General features: G+C 38.7%; 1 protein-coding gene across 1 annotated transcript in view; it reads right to left on the bottom strand.

Annotated features, from left to right (window-relative positions):
* Positions 1 to 13,434, bottom strand: part of LOC127934933 (neurexophilin-1) — a 35,031-nt gene extending 21,597 nt beyond the window's left edge. The window contains exon 1 of the mRNA XM_052532500.1: positions 13,031 to 13,434. Within this exon, the coding sequence (XP_052388460.1) occupies positions 13,031 to 13,084 (54 nt within the window). The 5' untranslated portion in view covers positions 13,085 to 13,434. The remainder of the gene's footprint in view (positions 1 to 13,030) is intronic.
* Positions 13,435 to 17,612: the final 4,178 nt, after the last annotated feature.

Below are 17,612 nucleotides of genomic sequence, written 5' to 3'. Positions count from 1 at the left end.
GTGCATTGTTGGGAAACGCTCGTGAAACAATAACTAATGATCGCAAAATTACTCATAGAAAACGCTCTTAAGCTCTAAGATCAATCGTTATCGCGAAACCCGGCCCAGATGACTTTCTGGGTTATTTAGAGTTGTGTTTCTCTGATTCATATTCTTTCTCTCACACACAAACACGAACAGATGGAGGAGAAGAGCACTAGAGAGAGTGTGCATGTGTGTGTGATTGAGAATGCAGGAGATAGGGGAAGCAAAAAAGATTAATTCAAAATGACTTGCTTTTGAAAGCAGCAGCATTACAAATGAAAGTGGATTTTGTATGCTAGATTTAACCTTAAATGGTTTTGCCACGCGCTGCTATCATCTCTGACAATTTCACAGGGAGGGACAATGCCTAGTCTCCTTTCTCCCAACAAGAAATGTTATCCTCCATAGACAAATGTCCCTCATGTATATGTCCTTAATAGCACTTAGCAGGTGGCCCCTATTCCTCATTTGCTAATCTTAGTCTACGAAAACAGAGAGAAAATGCATCTTGAACCAGAGTAGATCATGCATTTAAAGTGACAATTCACCCAAAAATGAAATTTCTGTCAAAATTTCCTGAGCCTCATTATTCTAAGCCTGAATGGCATTCATTCTTTTGAAGAACTCAAATAAATAAATAAACACTAAAATAAATAAGTACATTTAAAAATACATATATTTATGTAGATACATTGAAAGTCTGTGGAGTGGAATGTTGTTTTAGACTACGCTCTCTTTAATTGATTGTGCAAAACACATTGCATTGATTTGCAAACTTAACTTATTTGGTTTTCCATATCAGAATGAAAGTATGAAAAGGCATGAATGTGAGAAAATAACCAACACTTTTTAGACTTTAGACCATGTATTTGCTCAGATTCTGCATTGTATCACCTACAGTATGTTTATGTCAGGATGTTAAAGTAGGGGAGATGCAACCTCTCAGAACATGACAGTTGAATTAGTTTGTGAAGGTAAAGTTTGAGTGAAAGAGAAATTATTATTTTGTTTTAATTATACCAGATGGGAACTTATTGTTTCTCTCACCTATTGTATCATTCTTGCTGTTGTTTATGTTGTTCCCTGTGGTGACTGCTACATTTATACACGGTTTCCACAAAAAAAACATTAAGCAGCATATATATACTGTATATGGTAAATTCCGGTAGATTGAGATACTTCTTGTTACTGAGATGACTGGGAAACAATGTCCCATTTAACCTGAATTCACTGCTATATGAAGAGGTGAAATGGTCAGTGTAGTGATCCATGAATGAAAATGATCACATTCATGATACACAAGTGCAAATATCTCCTCTCTTTCATTCTGAACTAAACACAGTCAGGCCAAACAGAAATTCACTCAGAGCTTTTAGTTTTATAGTCTGAGCAATTAACTGGAAACTTTGAATAGTTAACACATTTCTGCAGGCAAACAGGAAGAGAAAGAATGGTGGAATTAAATTTAATGAGTGCTGATCTCAAAAGTATTCATATGGCATTTTCTTAAAAATAAAATAGGTATAGCAATAACAACATAAAAAACTAAATTCAGAAATTGAAATCTGCCAAGTTAAATAATCAAAACAATAAATTGTCATGTCTAGGTTAAGGGCAAATTATGCCAACTGAAAATAATGAAAAACTTTCGATTTTTGTTTTGTAATGTTTTCTGCATCCCAGTACCAGAGCTGTGTGTCCTCTGAAATATGGCAACATGGGCTAAAATCATAATCTGAGACTAAAGCTAATCTAATACTGATGAACTCTGAGACACTTATTGTCTTTGTTTCTTCTATAATTCAGAAAAGTAAGAGTCCTAAAACAATATAAAGAGAATTGAAGAAGTCACTGAGCCTCAAATGAACCCAAAACTAATTGAAACAACGGTCTGAAATTTGATTTCACATCACACCATGTGGTCTTGAAACCCTGTCAGAAAGACAATTATATTTTAAGAGAGGCTAACGTCATCTACATTTGCAGAAACAATGCCTTTTCCAGTAGAATCAAAATGAAATCAAACTGAATAGAACTGAATGACACTGAATGAAATTGAGCTGAGACGAGGGAGTAACACATATCATAACATCCTGGCTGTTCAGGTGTGAGTGGTGCTGTCAGTCGACGCTCTCACACACACACACACACACACACACACACACACGCTCGTGCTCTACAGCCACGTCCCTCAGGAGCAGTGTTAGGTGAATCGTGCTTACCTGTCTGTCTGTGGCTGAGTGGCTGCTGCTATGGGGCCAGGCTAATGTTTTCAGTAATGGCTTTTGAGAGCTGACAGATCGCTGGTGTTCGGGCTGCTCTGGGAGAACAGAGCACATCCATCACCTCGCCATAATGCGCCCACCCTTCAGTCACTATCACAAGCATCGCTATTAAGCTTCACAAAACCTGCGAAACACTTTGACATAAATGACACCCTCAACTGACAATTAATTACAAGGACTTTTCTCTGTCTAATTAGGAAGCTGGTTGAAGGATTGGAGACTGTGGGAATTACAGGTGGAAAACTGTCTTAGATCAGCAAGAAAAAAAAAAAAGCAACAGAAACTTAAGAATGTCAGAAAACGTTCTTAATATATAACCCTCACTGGAACTATGAAGCTGAATAAAAGCTGCTGATAGAAAAAAAATCCACTGATTATTTTTATTTAGCATGTTTTTTCATTACTGTTGCATCAGTGAATGTTTGGCAAAGTGTTTTTTCAAAGTGTTAAAAAAAGGCTGTGAAAAAAAGCAACTTTCAAAAGAATAACTTTCCTAACATTTGGGCCTTTAAAATTTTTAATATTTAGTATATACCACTAAATAATAACAAATAATAATAAGGTTAATAAATAAAAACTTTAAATCATTATGGAAAAAAGTAAGTTAACAAGTAAATACATAAATGCTATTCAATAACTAGAAGAACAACACTACTAATAGGAATACCAATTATAGGCTAATAAATAAATACATAGATACATAAATACAAGAACACTAATATTAACACTAATAATAGGCTAATGAATAAAAACATAAATTATATTAAATAATTAAAGAATAACAATCATAATACCACTAATAACAGACTAATAATAATAAATAAAAAAATACTGTTCTGAAATCAAATATTTTAGTAACTGAGTTTTATATATAACACTAATAATATTTCGAAAAAAAAAATGCATGGAACGTCTATTTCTAATACAGAGAATCGGTAGGTTTGGAGTAAGTCAAAACATACCAGAGATTCCCTACAAATAGTTGGTGGAGAGTGTGCTGACCTGTAATTTAACTTCATGGTATGGGCATCTAAATTATAACCAGAAAAATAATCTGGCGTTAATGAGTCATTAATACAGCTAGTAAAATCACTGGCAGACCACAGAGTAAGTTGGGTGAGGTTTACACCTCAAGATGTGTTGAGAAACCGGAGAGTATATTAAAAGACCCAACTCATCCTCTGTGTGATCAGTTTGTTTTATTGCCCTCTGGGAGGCGATTTTTAATGCCCAGAGACAAATATTTATAAAAGATATTTTGTACCTTGTGCGATCGGATTTATAATTCAAAAAGCTATGTGATTCAGTATAATGGCATTTATGTGTTTTGTAGTATGTGTTTATAAGTTTGTTTTGGTATTTTCTGGTGTGGTCAAAGACAAATTTCAACAATGGATGACAATAAAGATGTATTACATTTTATTTTGTATAAATAATTATACTTTAAATAATAAATATATTTGATCTCTTCTGAAAACAAACAAACAATTTTGCCCTTTGTACTCTATTTCAATGGTCTGTTTCTTTCACACACACACACACACACACACACACACACACACACACACACGCACACACACACACACACACAGAGAGAGAGAGAGAGAGAGAGAGTTTGCCTTTCACATAGAACAGATACAGTAACATTAAACAGAATGAACTAACATTAAAATCTAATGTTAAACAGAATGAATCGTAGCTAGACACAGGTTGGAAACTGTCAGTCAGGAGGTCTCAGTCCCTGAATCTACTATATTGCCTCCATGCTCAAAATCTTCAGCATGTCTTCCTTTTTTCATTTTAATGATTTTTCTCGACACCTCGCGTTGGCTGCATGCCCACACAGGCTGAGGGATAATTGTGATTCTGAAAATCAATAGAAGTGAAACCAAGCAGGTCCCAGCCATGTAATGCAATACTGTCATTCACTACATGAGGAATGATAAGCACTCTGATTGGTCTGTTCCTGTTAGTTAGCAGTCATGAAGCATTCAAATGCACTTGGCACACGCAAACCTTCTCATCTTCCCTTTTTCTATAACTTATACTACAATTAAAAAATTATATATATATATATATATATATATATATATATATATATATATATATATATATATATATATATATATATATATATATATATATATATTGTGACGAGTCAGCTGCCTCCTCCCTGATTGTCACCGGCACCCCGTCCTAAATCGCCGCCCTTCACCAGGCTCCCGACTGGAGTGGGTGTGTGAGAGGAGGGGCGCTGGACGAGTCAGGGCTGGCGGCGTGTGATGGGGCACACCTGATGTGAATGGAGCCTCATCCCCGCCGCTGTTTAAAAGCCCAACGCGCCTCTCCTCGGGAGACCGGTCTCTTCCCCGTGCATGCACACTGGTGTCCTCGTGGGTCCAGGAAGGGAGCGTTGAGGGACTCCCGCGCCACCAAGACGTGAGCTGCCGGACCCGCGATCCGGAGGAGAACCGCACCCGTTTACACGGCCGACGGGCCAGGATGCCGGGCCGTCCATCCCCTACCAGCGCCGCGGCCAATGAGAGAGACGCGGCCGCTAGGAGAAGCCGCCGCCCCTCGCGCCCCGGACCTAGGAGGGGATCGCGTGCGGCCGCCGGACTCCGCCCCTTGCCTGGACCCTTCCTCGGTGAACGCTGCCCGACCCACACGAACCCCGCAGCACAACGAGGACACCAGATTCCCTGTTATTTTGGACACTTTCCCCTTTTGGCCACTTTTATTCCCTTTGTTTTATGATTTCTGTTAATAAAAGCCTCTCCGAGGCCTGACGCCACGCCCACTGTGTCTGTCTTGTGCTCCTCCCGTGACACTGGTGGAGAATGCGGGCAGGCGGAGCCTAGACAGCGCAGTTGGGAAACGTCTGGTGACGTCACTCCCTCTCGCTTGCAAACGTTCGTGAGAACCCAGACTGGGACGGAGGAAAACTGGGGACAGCCTCCCAGCCACACAAGGGGTAAGTGACTTTTCCATTGTCATTTTACCCTTTGGTTGGTTGAGGCTGTCACTAAAACCCGGTTTCTCTGTCCCTGTTCTGGTGCGCTGCGAGAGGGAGGACCGCCCGGAGAGGAATCCCCGCCCACTCCGACCGTTTGGAGTCTGGTTGAGGATGGTAGCACTCCCGTGTGGGTGGCGCTCTGGGGACGGGGATGTCGCTTGGGAGGGGGAATGTGACGAGTCAGCTGCCTCCTCCCTGATTGTCACCGGCACCCCGTCCTAAATCGCCGCCCTTCACCAGGCTCCCGACTGGAGTGGGTGTGTGAGAGGAGGGGCGCTGGACGAGTCAGGGCTGGCGGCGTGTGATGGGGCACACCTGATGTGAATGGAGCCTCATCCCCGCCGCTGTTTAAAAGCCCAACGCGCCTCTCCTCGGGAGACCGGTCTCTTCCCCGTGCATGCACACTGGTGTCCTCGTGGGTCCAGGAAGGGAGCGTTGAGGGACTCCCGCGCCACCAAGACGTGAGCTGCCGGACCCGCGATCCGGAGGAGAACCGCACCCGTTTACACGGCCGACGGGCCAGGATGCCGGGCCGTCCATCCCCTACCAGCGCCGCGGCCAATGAGAGAGACGCGGCCGCTAGGAGAAGCCGCCGCCCCTCGCGCCCCGGACCTAGGAGGGGATCGCGTGCGGCCGCCGGACTCCGCCCCTTGCCTGGACCCTTCCTCGGTGAACGCTGCCCGACCCACACGAACCCCGCAGCACAACGAGGACACCAGATTCCCTGTTATTTTGGACACTTTCCCCTTTTGGCCACTTTTATTCCCTTTGTTTTATGATTTCTGTTAATAAAAGCCTCTCCGAGGCCTGACGCCACGCCCACTGTGTCTGTCTTGTGCTCCTCCCGTGACAATATATATATATATATTACCTATAAAACTGATTTTCAGAGAAGAAATGTAAATTAAACTAGATTGGCACAAATATACAAACACACAAACAGAACGCTGTTAGTTGGCATATGCAGTGGAGAGGTGAGCCACCTAATGCAAAGCAGCTGAACCGGGCACAGAGTGGCTTTGTGTCAAGTTTATGGGTTTTATTTCCATGTAGCACATAAACTGGATATTAATTACAAAAAGACAACATAAGCAACTGTGAGGTCCAAGTCTATCATAGCTAAATCTTCTCTTGGATTTGAACTATCTTAAGCTGCAGTACTGCACATCGTTCCTCACAATGTATTGTGACACAGTGTGTGTAGACAGGTTGTATTGACAGGTCTGAACATAAATACAGATTAAACGTGTATGGGAGGATGGGACTGTTCACACGGACCAAGCACATGAAAATAATCTCAGAGATAATTTGGATGTGGATTTAATTATTGTTAGGTTGTTTGAAAGGTTTACTGTTGTTTGGGGTTAAGATTAAAAACAAAAATCTTAATCAAAATCTTTAAATGTAATTTATTTCTGTGATGGAAAGTTGAAGTTTGAGCAGCCATCACCCCAGTCTTCAGCCTCACATGATCCTTCAGAAATTATTAATATGTTGATTTTCTGCTCACGACTCATTTCAGTGACATCTGAATGACATCTGAATTCACATTTCACTTTAACATGTCTCAAGTATGAATGTCTCAACTGAATATATGCTGTATACATATTAATAGTAAAATTCTGAAGAATGAAACTGGCTTAACTTCAGAAAATGAAATAGATTTCCTCATGAAGAGGAAAAAGTATGTGCAAATGTGAGCAAAAAAAAAAAAAACTAAGGAGAAATGCCACAAATTGCATGCAGCATCACATTCTGTATTCATAAATGAAAGGCACACTTAAACCGCGGATGTGTCAATAAAGTGCTCAGTATTTATCTTTTCATCACTCATTCTACCCACAAAAGCATCTTCAACTTGTGACAGTGCTCCACCTGTAGGTAAAGACAGGAAATTCATTTGAAGGACAGTAATTGTCCATAAATGCGACCAGTAAATAATGAGTACTGGTTGTCATCTTGCAACAAAAAAACAGTCATTTTATCATCTGGTATGTAATTACAGGAGGAGAAAAACACTGTCTGCAGCTGAGCTGTTGTTCCTACTTTACTTCTCATAAACCAGCCAGATACAACACGATTTTATATAATATACTACTGTATATAAACATCTCTTGTTTTGCCTTACTTCTACTAAGAATCTGCTTCTTTTCTTTGACAAATGAGAGCAGACGTGCATCCAAACACAGTCTGGAAGTGCTTTTGTTGTAATCCATGACTATTGTTGTCTGACTGACGTTTATGGCTCAGAGATTTCTCTTTCATCTCTCTAATTCCAGCCTCTTTAATGCATGAAAGAAACTTCAGAGACCCACAGCATTTTAAGATAGAAGGGAGGTAGTCTGGGGTTATCCGGTCCTTCCTGCCTCTCCGCAGGCTTTTGCATGGAGTATTTAGAAATGTTTCTTTCAGCAGTCCACACAGCTCCACAGGGAAGCGATTGGGGAGGATGCTTCTATATATAGTGAGAAGGGAAAACAGCCCATTGAGGTTCAGGTCAGTCTGGGGTATAATTTTCCAGATCCAATGCCCTTCTGAGGTTGTGTCCAAAGCTGACCTCTAACCTGTGTAGGTGACTGAAATTCAGGAGCAGTTTGTGGAGAGAAGAACAGACTCTGGTAATAAATCAAACCAACCTTGTCCTGTCTCCACCCCGTGATGTGTCCTTAGCTTGACACTCAGTGCATGTGTGTTTGTGTGTGTCTGTGTGTGTCTGTGTGTGTGTGAGAGAGTTTGGAGCATCAGAAAATGGACTAGTTTAAAAGTGAAATGCGCTAAAGCTTGTGCAAGGCTATAAACAGGTCAGGACAGACACTTACAGGACATGTCTGTGGCCAAATGAAGAACGTCAATGCTAATGAACAAAAACATTACTTTATTTTGAATGGATGTCAATGGAGGAAAGGCTAAAGTATGATAGATAAACTGCTTTTGTGAGGAAAGAGCTTATTAAATAATGACTCGACAACCTATCGACTAATCTTTGACATGTTTGCCATCAAATCGTTTTTAGAGTTTATACTAAAAAATGTGCTGTTTTATAAGGGAAGTCACAAAAAAAGTTGTTTCAGGTAGGATTTATTGTATAGCCCTTCATATTTCTATGGTATCAGCAAACAATGATTAACTCTAGGCTATTAGTTATCAATACAGCAGATAATCTATGGCAGTTTTGACTGTAACACTTTCTCCATTAGAACTGCTTTTCATCAAAACAGAGCAAAAATGAGCTGCAGATGCAGGTTTTTCCATTCATTCCCATCAAATGGCTAGCTCATCATGGTAAATAAGCAGAGGTTTGTGTCATGGCGCTTGCTGTTAGAAAGCAATTGGCTAAGAGCAACGCCCTCGGCACAGGTTTTAACCACTTGCTGAATTATGATCACCTTCAAACGTCAATCCAAAAAAGACAATTCATCATTCACCGGCCCCTGTGCTGCTATCACCACAAACACACAGGCATAAATAAACACACTCATACAAAGCTCAGCACTACTCTCAAGAGTCAAAGACCATTCAAAACTATGTTATGACTGTCAAAAGGGTCAATAATACAGTATCTTTTGCATCCCGTTGGATGTTCAGCTCATCTCAGCAGTGATTACTGCACAATGTCTTCAGAAAATCCTGTTTCTTCAATTATCTGGTTCAGAACTGCTAATGGTACCATTTATCTACAGAGGTGCATTAACATGATGCAGATATCCTTAACTGCAATACGGAGGCACTTCATGAAACTCATAGAGCTGGGATAAATGGACTGTGGCACTGATGTGAACACACGTCTATTAAACAGCGGATATGAGTGTGTGCGCCTTGGGAGGAGGGCAGATTACATTGCTTTGCACACTAACTATACAGCCCTGAGCTCTCTCTCTCTCCTCCCTCTCACAGACCCCACTGCTCCCCTTCATCGCTTCAGAGCCTAACATCACTCAGCCTTAACACACTTTACTGACACTAAATCACCACCCAAAAATCAAAGCCTATCCTGAAGGGGAAACATTGACAAATATATATATACATATATATATATATATATATATGTATATATATATATATATATATCAAAACAGACTCACATTCCTTATTTAAATGCAATGAACTAGAACAGAGAAGCTGTGTTCATAAGAAAAGTTGCTCTTCAGTCAAGTGCTAACATTTGTTAGCCTATGTTTTATCATATCGGGACAATCTTGATTGTATCTCTTCAGTTCTTATTAATTTAAAGACCTCAAGAGGGTGACTAAAGGCTGTTTTTGTTGAAACTGTTTCAAGAGACTGCCAGGCAGCGTGTCAAAATATCTCCGTTGGGAGACAGAGTGTTCTATTGGTTTCTGAAGAAGAAGGTTTAATGGACTAAGGGCTGATACTTGAACCATGTCACGGCATCTCTCCGACCGATCATTAGACACAACAGGTTTAGCTCAGACCTATGGATGTACGTAGCTGGTTGAGCAGCTTCTACAACGCACTCATCTGGGTTAAAAACAGCTGAGCCAAGTGAGGAATGTTCCATCCTCAAATGTATTAATGACAAGGTACATCTGTGCTGCTTGTGAAGATAAGGATTCTGTGTTCTGAATTCCAGAACACAATGTATATATGCAGTTGTCATGGAAACGTAAAGTGCACTTAGAAGAGCATGTCTGGATGATTCATGTGTGTAGTTTCCAAAAGCTGCAACTTCTTTCTAGACAATGTGGGGTTTTTAAACAAACATATATATATATATATATATATATATATATATATATATATATATATATATATATATATATATATATATATATATATATATATATATATATATATATATATATATATATATATATGGCCCAATCGGTGCAATTCTAAGAGCTAACAATTTGATCAGTGTATCACACCATACTAATTAACTCAAATATTTAACTGAGATGCACTTTATTTTTGTAATTTTAAAGGACAATAATGTAAAATGCTACACTAAAAATGGATAATTAACTGCATGCAAGTAAATATTATAGTAGATATTATAAAGAGACAATTTACTGTAAAATACTTTTAAAATGTAGAAGTATGAACTACCTTATGATTTTGCAATGATTTTTTTATATATGTACATTGGAGTGTTGTATGTTGTTTAGTTAATATTGTATGCATTGTTTTAGAACCATATGTGTTACTCGGATGAGGTTTCTTGTTTGTGATGTGTTATCGCAATTGCTGGAGAGACCAATTATTTAAATGTATGTTATCACGTGACCTGTCTGTATTATCAACAACTTAAATATTTTAGCACATTACCGTTATGTAATTTTGAACGCACAATATAGGCTGGCTAAGAACTAAAATATATCGTAGGCCTATTTGGATATATATATATATATATATATATATATATATATATATATATATATATATATATATATATATATATATATATATGTACATATGTTGTTGTTGTTGTTTACAATAAAGTTAAGGCAACAACCGTTACCATTTATTTTTTTTTTTTTTTTTTCTCTTTATTATTTCTTTAAATGTGATTATGAGTTTAGGTGTGCGAATGTATACATATTTAAGATACATATGTCCTATCCTTGTACTGTCATTCCATATTTATATGTATGAGGGGCGGATGAGGTGGGATGAGGGAGAGCTTTTGTGTGTATGAATGTATATGTGCTGTATTATTTCTATGTTGTCTCGAGGACCCCCTTGAAAACGAGATGCTTCATCTCAAGGGGTTATCCTCAACAATAAAATTTCAAATTTTGTATTTTATTTGTATTTCTTTTTTTTTTCAGGCTGTAAAGACGTATAAAGACGCGCTTGTTTAATTGTCTGGTGTCGTACAGCTGCTCGTTCGCTCACACGCGCTGCGCTCTTCTGTTGTTATCAGGGTCAGGAGAAACTGACACACACAAGAGGCTTAAACATGAAATACAGCAGCCAAGCTCAACTTTAATACTCGAAGGTCTCGCAGCTGACAGGCCTATAGAAATCCATAGCCACGGGCTTCAATTTTCTCTTAGATTTTCACATTTTTTGACATCCGGTGATAATGTCTGGTGTTTTAGAGAATTATTCTAATATTGCGTTACAGAAAAGAACAACCGAAATGGGATTTCGAAACGGGTAAATGCGATGATATTGAAATAATCGCGCTATTCCTTCACACAACACGCAAGAGAATATACCTGCAGTGTGGTCTGTAAAACACATTTGAAGTAGGTGCAACATAAAGGTAGCCTACATGTTTTTATGTTTTGGAGACATTAAGAGAACGTGAACCTATTACTTAAGTGATAGAAATCATATACCAACCACTCCGTGTTATAGTAAACAGCACATATCTAACGTGAACAAAATGTAATTTAACAAATGTCAAATACACAAATAAAATAAAAATCCCAGATATAGACAGTCTTTATAAAGCAGAGTGAGCGTGAATGCTAAGCGGTAGAGGTCGGGCTGCGCTGTCCATGGTCCTGAACTGCCTTATGGACACGAGAAGACTCATACTTCATACAATCCAGAGTCTGCAACTGTTGTTTGGCCTCTTTAAAATAAAACACGCGGGAAAGTGTGAACAAAAAACGTGGAGGCTGCTGTCATTTGATGGGTAAATGGACACAATCTGATCAAATTAAAAATAAATGCGCTTTTCAAACATGACTCTGTTTATAAATCTCAAATGTTCAGTTTTAAATCTCATTTTTTAAATGTTCAGACAAAAAAAAAAAAAAAAAAAAATGACGAAATATAATCAAATTAGAACAGTACCTGGTATAGGTATAAAACATTTTAAAACAACCCGATATTTGATGTAGACGCCGAGTTATAATATTTTCTTAATTTAAGGGATTTAAAAAAAAAAGTGCGTTCATCAGCGTATGCGCGCACGGTATCTCTAAAACCTTTCAATGTAGAGGGGAATAGATAGGCTAATCATGATTAATGATAATTTAATAGCCATATTTTACAAAGATATAATAATAATAATAATAATAATAATAATAATAATAATAATAATAAACAAAAACATCATATTTTTACATTATTAAACAATTGAAAGATTAAAATGTAAAGCAAATAACAGCGTTGCAGTGATAGTAGGCTAATTTACAAACATTTAAAATGTAATACACGATTTCATCAAATGTAAGGTCTCAGTATGTTATTTAATTAGGTCGTAGTCTATGTTCTTTTCTTGGTCTATTTTCAATAAAGTGATTAGCCAATTTGCAGAATGTAGTTTGTTGCAGACATAGCTTGAGTGTCTACTGAATAGTGGAAATCAAAGAGACTCATCAGGGTGCAGAGCTGTCACTACCGCTTCATTCACGCACCCATTTTCAATTGTTTTGGCGCCCCCGTGAGGCCGAACACTGAAAGGCAACTCTCGCAACTGGGTTTCGATGCGAGAAACAGAGAAAGGTTTTGTTTGCCATGAGACGCGCTTTTAGAAATGAAATCATATTTAGTAGCCTCCTGCAGTCTGAACATTTCCATATACAACGCATTTAAAAAGTTTTATATCACAAAAATAAAGTAATAAAAGGTTGTTTTTTTACGAACCTGAAACCATAGTTATTAAGTGAAAAGCATCGAATACTACTACAACACTTCTGTCATTTCCACAAATGACAAAATTACACACTTAAACATAGGAGTATATTGTATACTAGTGACAGGTATATATATAAAAAAGAAAACTTACCAGGTAGACAGCCGGAGTGAGGAGAAACACGGCACACCAACACGTCGCTCTCATCCTCCCTTATCTCAAACTTCCACAAATTTCCCTGCGCTGTTTCTTTTGTCTGTAAGGAACATAGATCCACTCGGTATCCGCTTTAGACCTTTAGCCTAGGCAAAAATGACACTATAGACCCCATGACCACAGAATAGGCTTTAAACTTGGACGCAGATAAGGGAGGGAGAGCAAATGCACGGCTACAGAGGCATTAATCCAGTCAAGGATTGAAGCACAGTCATTTTTGATTAAGATGTCATGGGAGATGTCGCTGGTCTTGCTGCCTGGTGTGACTGCGGCGTAAGTCCTCTTAGAAACAAGGACAGACGCTTTTCACGCGCGCGCTGTCACTCAGCGGTGGCTTTATATCGCGCGCTGAGAGAGTCACGCGCGCTACTACATCCGGAGAGAAGCTAAGAGGTGGGGTGGGACGAGGAGGGGTGGTGGGGGGGATTAAAGAACTGGTCGAGATTGGTCCGGGAGACGACGGGATCACACGATTGCGACGATTTAAAAAAGCCTCCCAGCCCACCAGAGAAGTTTTTTTGCGTGTTTTCGTGCGCGGTGTTCAAGGATTGCGCCACAACTCTCCACGGACATTATGCGCTATTGTCCTACGAAACTAAACGCACCTGTGATCTATTGAGTTCAGTTTGACTCACACTGACAACCACTAAAAATAATGTATTCCTGATCACAGTACATTGGTTTGAAAAGAAAAAAGAAAAGAAAAGAAAAGAAAAGAAAAGAAAAGAAAAGAAAAGAAAAGAAAAGAAAAGAAAAGATTTGATGTTGATACAGTAACATAATTTGTGTAAAAAAAAAAAAAAAAAAAAAAAAAAGATTTATACAAACCTCTTAAATTTACCTGGTTTATTATATATATATATATATATATATATATATATATATATATATATATATATATATATATATATATATATATATATATATATATATATATATGATATAATTTGAAAACCATTTCCTTTAATGGTGTTTGTTTCTATATTTTGGCATGCCATGGTCTGATTCCAATACTAAAACGATTAGGTTTTTATAGTGCATTTTTCCTAATTAGAGATCTAGATAACATCGTTGCTCACTTTTTGGATTCCGGTAAAGAGGACTCAATCAGATATTTTGACAAGGTCTGAGATTAATTGCAGGCTCTTATGAACAGAGCCTAGAAAAGCCTGTGTAAAAAACTGTAAGCCAGCAAATGCTGACAGTGTGGATTTTATACTCAGCTGTCGTCATGCATGCATGTAATAAGAAGGAAGACCAAAAACCAGGAAGAAAAACAGCAGCAGGGTCCGACTCAATAAATTTGTAACAGTCTCATTGCTACAGCACGGCAGCAGTCTGAAGTGTCACTTAGGCAGTAACTCAGACAGTGGCTGAAATGGGACGAGGCTGTGAATGGCTGTGGTGGCCTTCAGAGTCGTAGCATGCAGCAAATCGGCCTGCAGGGATGTATCATCCAGGCCCAGCGCAGCTCTACAGAGATGCAGTACAGAGCATGAGTGAGGGGACATTGCTCACAACCAGCTTTTGGAGCAGAATGCAGAGCATATGGTCTATTGATGTTAAAGCCCAGGGTTAATAACTTCAAATAAGCAGAGAATAATGAAGGCCACATTACTGAAGCCTGTAAAAGACCTGCAGTATATACTTGACCTTGCTGTTCAGTCAAGTCCAAAGTAATAGTAATTAATGACTTGAATGGTTCATTCAAAGTTAAATTATTTTTTTACTCATCATTTCTTATGGTCATCATTTGCCAAAAAGCCTTTTTTGTAATTTTAGCTATTGTTGAAGTCACCAACTTTTATTGCTAGTTCTCCTGATCTTTAATATTCGGTGTATATCATAAAGTCAGATGTGGAGGCACATTTACATATCAGAGTATAAAAATAAAGTTTTATTTTTTTTTTTTTTATAATTGTGATTTTACATCTCACCAATTCAACTTTATATCATACAAATATATCTCAAAACTGGAATTTTATGTTTAACAGTTACTACTTTATCTCATGCAAATGCGTCTTTCCATCTCACAAATGTAACTTCATTACTAACAAATGTGACTTATCTCATAAATGCAATTTTATGTCTCAAAATTGTGACTTTTTATCTTGTAGATATAACTTTTTATCTCCCCACTGCCGTTTTATATCACTGTTGTGACTGATCTGTGCCTTTGTCTCACAAATGCGACTTTACATCTCACACTTCCAGTTTGTATAACTCGCCACTATGGCTTTATATCTCATGAATTACATTTTTAGGTCTCATAATTGCTTCTTTTTTACTTAAAACTTTATATCACCCAGCTGCAATTTTATATCTGTTGCATATATATCTTAACATCTCACAAATTCAACTGTATATTCTATAAATGTGATTTTGTTTTATAATTGCAGCTTTATATCTTGCAAACACACACGGATCATATCACTGTAACTTACTTGCAATTTTATGTCTCACAAATGCAACTTATTATCTCACAAATGCAATATATGTCTCATAATTGCAGCTTTGTATCTTGTCAGTGCAACTATATCTCAGTTGCAATGCATTTATCTGCTGTGATTTGACATGAACATGACATGAACATACATACCAACAGAGTGGTTAACACATGAGAATTTGATCCTCAAATCTGTCAGAGGAGACACCTGCTCACAATACACACTCTCCCTTCTTGCTAATCACGAGGTCAAGTGGGTTTAATTTAACACAGCCTACCTTTGGTCCTTTCTCACTCTCATTCACATTCACTCAAACCATGTAATCTACCACAGAGAACAGCAGATTATAGGGTAGAGACTTCCATTTCCGAATGGTTCAGTGGAAAAGAAGCGAGGGATAAAGACAGGGAAAGACAGAAAAAAAGGAGGAAGAGGAAGATTGAGCCAGCTGAGTGACGCTGGCAATACACTGCTGTGGCATGGCTCAGCTGGCATGGCTGAATGCCTGATTGTGTGGGCAGATGTTTCAGAGAGAAGGGAGCAGACCCCATAGGGGCTGTGGTGACACAATAGGGTGGCTTTCAATTAGGCCAAACTCAGGGGCTCTTATGCCAGGTGCCAGGGGCCAGGTGTTATCTTATGCCACAAACCGTCACTACAAATACAGTATATTCATCCCGAAAGCTGCGGTACTGATTTGAAGGGTGCACACACACACACACACACAGAGAGAGAGAGAGACTTTTCATGTCGAGTTAAGTTGGTGCAGGGTACTGGTGGCTGCCAGCATGGCTCATATAAGTGCTGGAGCGGGCGGACCCCGAAGGCACTGACAGAGACAAATGCGAGATCAGAGCACCGGTCGCAGGATGCAGCTGGCGTGCATCAAGTGCTTCCGCATGGCAATTAAACTGACTGCTGGTCTCGAAGACACAGCCAGATTGATACTCGTACACAAAGTCCACTGCATCTGCATCTCAGCACACTTCAGAACGCCATACACAATCAGGAGGGATGATGACTCCGATTATAGTGAATTGCAAACCTCGACTCTTTAAACAATAACAAATGTCTCACTGCTGTAGACAGCAAATGTTTTCTCTATTTCTTTTTTTTTTTCTAAATATGCTCTTGAGTTTTCATTTCATCTGCAGGGGCCTTTTGATAAAGTTTGAAGAACATTCAGGAGAAACAAAAAAGCTTTTACTGAAGTTTACATCGCTTTCTTAAAGGGATAGTTCACCCAAAAATATTCATTCTCACACCTATTTCAAACCTGCGTGAATTTAAAGCTGCAGTAGGTGACTTTTGTAAAAATGCATTTTTTACATATTTATTAAACCTGTCATTATGCCCTGACAGTAGAATATGAGACAGATAATCTGTGAAAAAAATCAAGCTCCTCTGGCTCCTCCCAGTGCTCCTATTGCCATTTGCAGAAATACACCGCTCCCGGTAAGAAACAACCAATCAGAGCTGCGGTCCGTAATTTTTTTGTGTTCAAAATTTACAAAATGTGTATAATAAGCGAGTACACCATGAATCCATTTTCCAAACCGTGTTTTTAGCTTGTCCTGAATCACTAGGGTGCACCTATAATAAGTGTTTATATTCGGACTATTTTAGATTGCTTCGGGGGTACCGAGGCGAGTAACCCAGTATCTTTGTGATTCTTCATAGATATAAACAGAGAGAAGGAGCTCTGGCTACGATGTTCTTCCGCAAGATGCAAGCAGTTCTGTTTATTAACCGCTAGAGCGTCAAAAGTTACCGAATGCAGCTTTAAGGAACAACCAAGCTCCTCATGATGGAAGAAATATGAGATTGTATCTCACAAAAGTGTTAAATTCACCATTAAAACATTTTTGTTCTTTCACAAAACTATTGCGATATATATATATATATATTCTTTGTAGAAAAGGGGAAAATCATACAGGTTTGTAATAACAATAACTTTTTTTTGTGGAGCTGTCTCTTTAAGCTTCACCACAGCATTTGGACATTTGGCACAGTGTCACAGCATCCTCAAATCAATCATGAGCTGTAGTTTTAAGACTCCCTATAGTGCAACT

Source organism: Carassius gibelio, chromosome A19 (assembly GCF_023724105.1).
Source record: "Carassius gibelio isolate Cgi1373 ecotype wild population from Czech Republic chromosome A19, carGib1.2-hapl.c, whole genome shotgun sequence".
NCBI classification, from domain to species: Eukaryota; Metazoa; Chordata; class Actinopteri; order Cypriniformes; family Cyprinidae; genus Carassius; species Carassius gibelio.
This window is presented reverse-complemented; position numbering and strand designations above follow the sequence as displayed.